General features: G+C 46.8%; 1 protein-coding gene across 1 annotated transcript in view; it reads left to right on the top strand.

Annotated features, from left to right (window-relative positions):
• The window catches only part of CCDC191 (coiled-coil domain containing 191), a 102,810-nt gene that overhangs the window by 84,893 nt on the left and 7,232 nt on the right, over nt 1-10,685 (top strand). Inside the window, exon 14 of the mRNA XM_004706488.2 lies at nt 6,460-6,603. Coding sequence (XP_004706545.1) covers nt 6,460-6,603 — 144 coding nt within the window. The remainder of the gene's footprint in view (nt 1-6,459; nt 6,604-10,685) is intronic.

Raw genomic sequence — 10,685 nt, 5'->3', positions numbered from 1 at the left:
TATGTTTATTGGCCATTTGGATTTCAGACTCTGTAAAACTTCTGTTCAGGTCCTTTTCCCACCTCCTCAGTGGGCAGTTAGTTTTTCTCTTATTGTGAGCTTGCAAGGTATTGTAGATTTTAGTAATAAGGCCTTTGTCTGATGTGTCAATGCTAAAGATGTTTTCCCAGTCAGTGAACTCTCTTATTACTCTCTTGATGAATTCTTTCGATGTACACAGGTGTCTTATCTTCAGTATGTCCCACTTGTCTATTTGTGGTTCCTCTATGTTTGTATCCTTTCCTATTTCTGATAGCCTATGTATTCCCTGTGCCAAGGTTCTCAGGTTTGTCCCAATTCCCTCATTAACAGCCCTGATTGTTTGGGGTTTTGTCTCAAGGTCTGTAATCCACCTTGAGTTTATTCTTGTGCATGGAGAGAGGTAAGGGTCTTGCTTCATTTTTCTGCAAGTAGATATCCATCTTAATTTATACTTTATATAATTATTCCTACAAATCAAACCTGAAGGCATAGCAATGCTATTTGTTTGAACATTTAAAAATATATAAAATAAAAAGATCATCTTGAACCTGCACCAATCCCTGACTGCTGTGACTTTGCCGAACCAGCCATATCCTGGATGGAAACCTGCTTCACTGCCATTACCTGGGAGGCTTTTTGTTTCGTGAGTTCATCAGAGGGGCCCAGCAGAGACCCCATTAGCCAGATGAACAACCTGACTCGGAGAAGCTAGAGAAATCACCACGTATGAGTTTTTGCATAGAAAAAGACGAGATAAGCTCAGAATAGAGTGTCTTGTGATACCAGGGTTAAGAGAAAGGCACCAGAAGACTCTCCGAGGAGAACCCATTAGGAGATGCTCTCTCCTATTCAGGAAGAGGAGGTCCAGGGAGAAGGCATGGCTGTCCTGCGTAAAAGGGCCCGGTTCCTTTAATTGGCCTGGACCCAGGAGTGCTGTGCTCTTTACTCTTGAGAGGTGGCCACTTAATGTCCACATGACCCCAGCCTGTTGGGTCTAGCAATAGGATGGCCACTCACAGGTCTCACATCATATCTTTTGGAAATAAAACTCCAATCTCCTTTTAGCACCCCAATGCTCAATCTTATTAAATGCCTATTTTCTATTAACATCTACCAGGCAATACTTTTTCTGGCTCTGTAAGTACACTTTTGATTGATGAATAACTGTTGAAGTTTGTAGTTGAAAAGATCATTTTATTTGAGAAGACGAGGTAGGATTTGAAGCCACGCATTAAGTGCTTAGATAGGGATGCTTTGTCTATTGAACAGGTATCTCTGAAATCATCTTTCACTGTTTGTAGGTGATGGAATAGAGCAGTGAAGAAGACAGATAACAAACAGCCTCACCCACAAAAACTTCTACACTAATTGGAGGAAACAGGAAATGCATAAGTAAACAAAGAAAACCTAAAAACCAAACCCACTGCCATGAGTCCATGCAACTCGTGCCTCGTCTTTCTCCCGCAGAGTGGCTGCTGGTTTCGAACTCCCGACCTTGTTGGATCGCAGCCCAGAAGGAGAGGCACAATAAGGGAAGCAGATGAGAAATGCTTCTCTAAGGGGGTAGTACTTGAGCTGCTAGATGTTGTGGAGGCATTCGAAAGGATCACTCGAAGCAGGTTCAGTGCGGGATGCCTATTACACATCTGAACGTGCATATCAAATGGACAGTGCAGTATGTAAGCCTGAACTTGAGCCTATAGTAAGGAATTCAGGAGTCAACGTCATGTCAGTCTTTTTAGTAAGCTATAAGTGGATGGCATTGACTTGAGAACCTGGCTAGATAAAGAAGGTGAGGGTCCAGGAGTCAGCCCTAGGGGATGTGTATAATTAGCATACGAGGAGCCGGGAGGTAGCGGGAGACAGAGCGTGTGGAGTCAAGCAGCTTTGAGAAAAGGCTATTCAGCAGGGTGGGAGTGGTTCACCCTGCTTCACGCTGCTGGAGACGGCAGACAAGTGACTCTCTTCACTTGGCGCCATGGGGATCACACCTGTCCTTGGCAAGAGTGCTTCTGGTGGAGTGGTGAGAAGGGAGTCCTACTCTGGTGGGCTACGGAGAGACTCGGAGGGGAGGACACAGACCCCACACGAGCACAGACATTTTCAAGAAGGGAGTGGGTCACAGGGGATCAAGCCAAGAATTTTTTGTTGGTAGTTGCCTTTTTTTAAAGATGAGCATGTCAACATAGTTGGGTGATTTCCCTTCAGTCATGCTAAAGAGGCTTCTTCTTCTTTGGCTTCCTGGGAAGCTCCTTTGGAAAAAAATGAAAATAGAGGCTTGACCTTGGGACACTATGGGCTCAGCCCTGTGCTTGTCTGAACCCAGCTCTAGTCCTGGTCTATCTCCAAGCAGCAGCGAGTCTTATTTTATGTGCCTCTGGCTGAATTGGACCCAGAAACCCTGACTTCATATCCCTCTTTAGCCTAGTCAAATATGCTCTGAGAAACCCCAGCTGCAAAAAAAAGAGCTCTCATCCCAGGTTCCTTCTATGGCAAATCCTGGGTGCACATTTCATTATCCCCGTTTTATAGACAAGGAAATAGAAAATATGCAACCATTTCGGAAATATCTTCAGCCATACTGAGGACTCTCTTATTGAGTGAAGAAATTCACTGATGAATTCTAACTACTTTGTTATGTAACAGTATAATGCTTTGGCTGAAATAGAACTCTACTTGAGTAAATGGTTGTTCTTTTTCTATTTTTCCAAGGAAAAGTAGACCTTGAGAAAACCTACTTTCCCTCACCATCCTCAAAAAAACCAAACAAGTTTTCTTTTTGGTATCTAGACTCCAAAGAGCTCTATAAGGACAGTTACACCGGCGTTATTTCTGGGTGCATTTGAACAGGACTTTTTTGGCTGAGCTTGAGTCTGTATACGGAGCCCTGGTGGCTGCCAACCGCAAGGTGAGCAGTTCAAAACCACCAGCCATTCTGCAGAAGAGATTTCCTACTGCTGAGAAGAGTTAGTCTTGGAAACCCACAGGGGCAGTTCTGTCCTGCAAGACCACCAGAAGTCAGACTCGCCTTGGTGGCCGTTGGTGTTTCAGGTCTGTATTGGTTTCCTGCCTGCTTTACAGCGGATGCTACAGGGCCTTTTCTGTGCACGTGGGGACGCCAGGTTCTTTTCTCTCTCCTTAGCCCTTCACTTCCTCCTGCTACTGCTGGGAAAACTGTTGTACACAGTTTCTTTGGCCATTCAGCTCAACAAGTAGCTATTGAGTATTTGGAGTAAAATGATGAAAGGCAGCTTTGGTGGAATGGTTACAGAATACGGGCCTTTCATTTGGAGGCTCATGTATGGACACAAGCCGTTTGGATGGAGGGACCAGTGACCCCCCCTTCCACACTGTGGGCTTAGCCCTGGGCTTTATTTTCTCTCTTTCTTTTTTGGTTTCTTATAGTAGTTTATTACAGCTTCTTTTTTTACTTTAAGTTCCTACATTTCTTTTTTTTTCTTAATCATTTTATTGGGGGCTCATACAGCTCTTATCACAATACATACATACATACATGGTGTCAAGCACATTTGTATATATGTTGCCATCATCATGTTCAAATACGTTTTCTTTCTACTTGAGCCCTTGATATCAGCTCATTTTCCCCCTCCCTTATGAACTCCAGATAATGTATAATTTTTTTTCATGTCTCACACCGACTGCTATCTCCCTTCACCCACTTTTCTGTTGTCCATCCCCCTGGGGGAGTGTTATAGGTAGATCCTTGTGATCCATTCCCCCTTTCTACCCCACCTTCTCCTTCCCCTCCTGGTAACCCTACGGTAGCCCTGTGCTTTTCTTAACACGGCTGCGATTCTGGTCTTTCTCTCAAAGCTGTAGGGAGTCTTATTTTATGTGCCGTTGGCTGAATGGGAACCAGAAATTCTGACGTGGTATCCCTTGTTAAGATCTGAGCAATGGCCTGGTTCTCTCTCTCTCTCTCTCTCTCTCTCTCTCTGCTTTTTGTCTCCCCTCCTCACAGAAGTCTCAGGCACTTTCAATAGTTTGTCAGAATCAAACAATTTGCCCGTTTCCTGAACTGCCATTGTGAGACTTAAAGGGGAAAAAAACCAATAGCTTAAATTAAAGGGTTGTTTGTATGTATACAACACAGGCTGACCTTGTAAAGCCAGCGACTGTTTTTTGGTTTTTCTTTTAATTCAAAATCTGTATTGATTTCACTGTAACAGCAATCACTGGCAAGAAGACTCCTTGACGGTGTAGGGCGGGGGTGGCAGAGGAGAGAGATGGGCTCCTGCTTGGGGTGAAGGAAAGGTACTGATGGGCTCATGGTACCCGGGATGCGGACGCCGCCCCGGGAATAGCCTGGCTCCCCTGCTACCTCGACATGCCTGCTCATTCCCTCCACACACATGTACCCTCCCGGCATTCAGTAAAAGTCACCCCCGCTTAGGGCTTGGGTTCCCTTTTCTTTAAAGATTACGATAGCGAGGGCCGGGGTGCATTGATGGGGGCTAGCCGGGTGTTCTGTGCTAGCTCCATGGAGTCCTCTAAGCGGGAAGTGTCCAGGAATTTTGGTTTTAAGAACCAGCGATGGCTCCCTTTGGAAATCTCAGTGTGGCCACGTGATTATTGAGCACTGCAGCACCTCTCTGCCAGCCTGGCACCCTTAGAAAGGTGGTTGAGTGGGAGTTTACCCCCCTCAGGGGCCGTTTCATATCCGTCAGACTTTGCACGCGACATCCACAGCCAGGGCTGCAGGCGAGCTGGAGCAAGGAGGGAACGCCATGCCAATGTGAGCAGGGGCTCCCACCACCCCTCCAGCTCAGCTTGGACAAAGGCTGTCAACTCCAGGAGCGGCCTAGAGAAAGACACCTCCGCTCCAGAGCGTGGTAAAATGAGAATGCACTCGTGACCCCTAGTCTTCCGCAACAAACTTCCGTGAAGGAAACCCAATACCAAACAGGAAAACCATTCGGGACCAGGAAATGGCCCTTGGAAGATAAGCACTCTCAGAAATTGCCACCCAATTGCATCAAAGTCTGATCTCATTGTTTATGAAATAAAAGCAGAGAAGTGAAGCACTGGGGGGTTTCTTTTACACACACACACACACACACACACACACACACACACACAAAACTGTTCAAGTTGATTCCAAGTCATAAAGTTTAGGTATAAATTGGCTTCCTAAAGAAATAGTGTGTCTTTAAAACATAAGTATGATACACTTTCACAGATGTCATGCGTGGGTGAGGGACTGGGTTTCCCTGATTAATAAAGAGCTGCCTGTATTCTGTTGTCCAGAAAGCACACTAAGAAGGGACGCTTTGAACCAGAGAAGGGCACTGGGCCATTCCTAGTCTTTGCATTTGCGCGCTCTCTTTTATCACAAGTGTCACTTGCCACCACTCACTATTAGGTAGAGTTTTCTTTCTATCTTCATTAAAAGAGAAAAATAAATGATGTATCACACCAAAATGCCTACCAGACCCAAATCAATCACTGCCATCGATTGATTCTGATTCACAGCGACCCTAAAGGACAGGGTGGAACCACCCCTGGGCCCCCAAGACTGTGACTCTTTATGGGAGGGGCTGGCCTGTAGTTAGTAGCCCCATGTGTGACCACAACTCCTCATCTGTCTCTAAGATCATTACATTTGTGTCGTCTACACACACACACACAGACCACACGGCCCCACCAGGAGTCCAGTTCTCCTTTGAGAGTCAAGGTGGTGCGTTAGCGCAACTCCAGGGACAGCCTTGATGATCAAATACTTTTAATTTGCCTGAGCGTACAGTTCATTCTTTAAAACATGTGACATTCACACACACAAGCCAGCCTCAGTGGTAAGACTAGTCATGAACTCTTAATTGAGTGTCTTTAAATATATTTCTCTACACCATAATCAAAATAAAGGGACTACCTTGCCAGGGTTCGCATCACACTGAGTGGCAAATAATCCTAATTGCTCCCCTGACTAGATGTGAATAAAATTAAAAAACAAAAAACAAAAAACATCCAATCAATTCTGACTCACCACACCCCTATACAGGACTGTGTAGAATTGCCCCTGGGAGTTTCCAAGACTAACTCTTTACAGGAGCAGAAAAAACCCTCTTTCTCCCGGGGAGCAGCTGGTGGTTTCGAACTGCCAACCTTGCAAATTGGTGGCAGCCCATTCGTCTCCACAAGGCCACCAGGGCACCTCTTCCTGTGAATACTGCAGAATCAGTCAGTCCAGGAATGTCCACCGTCAGGATTTGTGCAGGGTGTCCCTGACCCTCTTGGCAGAAATGTTCCCTTCTCTTCTCATGCTCCAGGGCTCCGTGGCCAAGACCAGCACGCTGCGCAGTGGCTACGTGTTCAGAGGCATTCGTTGGCTTTTTGTTGGAATGAAATCCATTGGCTTTTGTTTGCTTGCTTGCTGCTTTTGTCTTCAGTCATGGCGTTTTCACTCCTTGATCTTTCCAGAAAGAACGAGAGAAGCAAAAGAGAATTGCGAGGAACCAGCAGTTGGAGGCAACAGCAAAAGAACATTATGAAAGGGTGGTGCTGAGGAAAAAAGGTCTGGAGCCTTGGAAGAGACTGAGACTGCAAAGCAAACACAACATTCAGGTAGAGGAATCACCCGGTGTATCAACGCCCACATTTTTCAGATGGTGTGAACGCCCAATTAGATGCTGGATGGAGTTTTGTTTAAAAAGCCAGGAGGGTCATTGAATTGAGTGTGTACGTTTCTCTGGCCCAGGCATTGGGGCAAAATTGTCCCAAAGAAATAGAGACTCTCAGTTCCTTTATCCTCCTGGCTTAATAAACTTGATGGTAAGCCTTTCGAATTGGTGAAAGTTAGTCACTACTAGGGCACGTAATCCTATTTAAGAATAAATAGATGGTGGTAATAAATTGATGATAAAAGTTTAGAGTTGGTCATCCAAGGTAGAGAAACACTACTGCAAAGGAGCAGGTTGGAACGGGAGTTGGACACCTCCAAAGTAGGGCAAATTTAGGAGAGTTTCAGGGGGAAAAAAACGATGGGCATGAAGTTGACAAATCGCTACAAAATGTCCCTATCTTACAAGACAAGCATTTCTTTCTCGCTCACCTGTCTGCAGGGCAGTTGTAGATGGGGCTCAGGTCTCCACACAAGGCTCTTACGTAGCAGCTTCTTGGGGCGGGCAGGTTTTTCTTCTAGCAAAGGGTAGAGGCACAAGATGACAGGCCAAATTCTGTAAGCCCTTATAAAAGCCAGGCCTTATAGCATGTCCATTAAAATTCCATTAGTCAAATTAAGTGACAGGGCCCAGCTCACGGTCACTGGAGAAGACTCCACCCAGGCCACCGGGAGGCACTGTGAAGTCACAGTGTAACGGGCAAACCAAAACCAAAGTCGATCCTGTGAGATGCATCCAACTCACTGCCATTGAGTGGATGCCGACTCACGGTGACCCTGTGGGACAACCTCTTGGCACAGCGTCAAGCTGCCCTATGGGATTCCCAAGGCCGTTCGTGATCTTTATGACAACACAGCTACACCTTTCTCCCCAGTGGGACTGGTGGTTAGCATCCTGCCAATTAACCAATGCACCGCCGAGGCTGTAAACGCACTCGCTGCCATCGATCAAGGCTGGCTCATAGTGACCCTACAGGCCAGGTGTCACTGCTCCTGTGAGTTTCTGAGACTAACTCTTTACAGGAGTAGAAAGCCCGATCTTTCTCCTGTGGTTTCAAACTCCCGATCTTGCAGTTAGCAGACCAACTTTAACCACTTGTAACCACCATGGTATATAAGATCCTCAGAGACAGGATAACAATCCACTCTGCCACACAACGTCCTACTTAGAATTCTATTTCGTCATGAGCTCGGTCGTGTATACTAGTGATGACCACTCTTTATCACACATTTGGCCAGGGTGTGGGAAATGTATAACTAGTATTTGCAGCTATAAAAAACCAGAATTTAAGATAACAGTAGTGCTTTCCAGCCAGAGTCCAGATAAATTCAGGAACTTAGGGTGCTTCGCCAACCACGAATCCTTGTATCCCCTTGATTTTCTTCTTGATTTCATACTTGTTCCCCCTGAACGTTCTCTCCGCTGTTAGTCTCTGTCCATGACCGTCTGACCCCAACCTCCTGCCCGGCGGTTTTGGGACTGAACCAGAGGAGGCTGAGTTGTGGTGGTCAAGGCTGAGGCAGAAAGGAGCCAGCCCCCTGTAGGGCCTGCACCCGCCAGTGCCCCAAGGCCTTACCGTTTCCCTCTGGCTGTTTCCTAGGAATGTGATGAGAGGACTCTGGATCTGGAAATGAACTTGGATCCCCACTTCTTAAAATATGCCACCACAAAGATGGGTCATAGGAGATAGCTTCTTGTCCAACTGGTGCTCTGAGTTTTGTTAGGCTAGAAGCCCTGGTGGTGTCGTGTTAGCAGTTTGAAACTACCAGCAGCTCCCTGGGTGAAAGATGAGGCTTTGAGGCTTTCAACTCTCGTAAACTGACAACTGTGGAAATCCTTGGGGGCTGATCTAGCCTGTCCTATTGGGTCGCTATGAGTCAATCGACTCAGTGGCAGTGAGTTTTGAAGTTATGAAAATTTAGGGGCAAGTTCACATACAAACTAGTTTTCCAATCACATGCAGGTTGCGTGTCATCGATGGTAATGCCTAGTTTGCCAACATTTCCTATGAGGGTTCCCATTGCTACTCAGCCCGTTTCTCGCTCCTTCTTATCTTTGGTTTGGGGCAAATGTTGTCCTTTGGGGTCTCACCTAGATGACGATCCTAGGGAAGGAACACGTTCTTCCTGAATGTTCAAGTTGTGTGAGCTTCTCCGCTATTTGGCAGAGGTCAGACGTGCGTCCATCCTTGAGCCTGACAGCAGCTGTTCGTTCCTCTCACGGCCCCGCTCTTCTCGGCTGGGTTCGCGGTACTCGCAGACACTACTCACAGCTACCGAGCTGCGCGGGGGAAGTTGACATGTTACCACAAGTCGGTTTCATCAGGCAGTGAGGCTAGTCTTTGGTCTACAGCAACACCTCTCCTCAGACAGCAGCCAAGTTTCTCTGTGGCCCCCAGTCGCTCAATCACACAGCCCTGTGGCCTCTGCTTCCATGGGACAGGCAGCCTGCCTGCCACTCAGCCGGCCGCACTGCCCGCTGCTCTGGTGGGAGTGGCTTCCAAAATCCTGCTTCTGAGATGGCTCTCAGATACTCAGAGGATTAGGCAGGCCTGACCAATCCCAGAGCTCGAATCCTGTATTTGCACGGTCCCACCCAACCATTTGGTGGGAGTAATAGGAATATGGATAGCCATTCATTTTACTTCACCACAAAGGGGTAGGAGAGAAAACTTGGGGGTTCGGTTAAACAGTTCCTGGCTTGTGTGTAGCTGTTTCCCCTGAAGAGTTACAAGTGCTGTTGCATTTGACTTCTTTCTGTCTTTTTTCTTCCTTTCTTTTCTTCTGGTTCTGTTTTCCCAGAGGGTGAAGAGGAGGGGAAGGAGGAGGCCATGTGTTCCTGGCTCCCCTTGCCTTTACCTCCCAGACAGGAATGGGTGAGGACAGAAGGAAGCATGTTCAGGGGCTGCAGAGCCCGCCCTCCTCTGAGGGTCACCGTGACCCAGAGCCTCACTGGGTCTTATTGCCAGATGGCTAAACAAGTGTTAGTCCAGGTAGACTAGAGAAACAAATTCATAAACACGCATATGTGAAGAGTAAAGAGCTTTATATACAAGAGCAACTGAATGTTGAGAAAACATCCCAGCCCAGTCCAGATCAAATCCATAAGTCCAATACTAGCCCATATGTCTGATAGCAATCTATAAAGCCCTCTTCAGACTCATGGAGCACATGCAATGATGCCGAATGCAGGATCATCACAGGCCAGTGGGTGGGAAGTCTTTGGATCCGGTGGCGTTGTAAGCATCTCAGCACTGGCAGGGGTCTCCATGTGGCTCCTCCAGTTCCCAGGGCTGCATCAGGGTAGCTCCGTCAGGCTCCTCATCAGTAATGTCTCGCAGGGAGTGAGCCTGTGTCCCACCTCCAGTGAGCTATTAATCTCCTTAGCTCCTCCAAATGAGGTCATCAAGCTGTGACCTGATTGACAGGCTAAATTCTACCCCCGTACTCTTAATTCTCAAATTGACAACAGATTATGGAACTACCACAAGAAAGCTTAGAAAAATGTCCCAATTGTCTGGCGATGACTGAGAGCAAAGACGGTCCCTCTCACCTCTTGGAAAGATATAACTCTTGCTTTTAAAAAATCTGTACACTATAAATTGTGTGTTTATTTTGATAGAATTTTACTCTGAGCCCTTTAAGTTGGCAAGGCATTAAATTATTCATCTCACTATTTTTTCTATGAGATGGCTTTGTGGCTTATTGATAACATCTACATTTCAATGCCAGTGACAGCTCATTCTACAGCACTAATTGAAAGTACTGGCATTTCCCCAATGAGACAGTGGTTAAGAACCACCCAGAGAAAGGTTTGCTATGGAGCTGCTGCTGTGCCGGCTCCAGAACACCGAGCCTGGTGCCAGCCACCCACTCCGAACTCAGTGCAAGGGGAATAAGGGCTTTGGAGGCTGTTTATGCCGTTTCCTCAATAACCAGCCCCTCATCGTAGTCTTCAGGGAATTTGCATCGAAAGGCCGTGCATGATGTGAAACCAAACACCCCCGTACCCTACCAAACACCCCCC

Source organism: Echinops telfairi, unplaced genomic scaffold, assembly GCF_000313985.2.
Source record: "Echinops telfairi isolate 266 unplaced genomic scaffold, ASM31398v2 ScPeMD7_6;HRSCAF=24_0, whole genome shotgun sequence".
Lineage (NCBI taxonomy): Eukaryota > Metazoa > Chordata > Mammalia > Afrosoricida > Tenrecidae > Echinops > Echinops telfairi.
The sequence above is the reverse complement of the archived record's forward strand: the minus strand, read 5'-3'. Positions and strand labels throughout refer to the sequence as shown.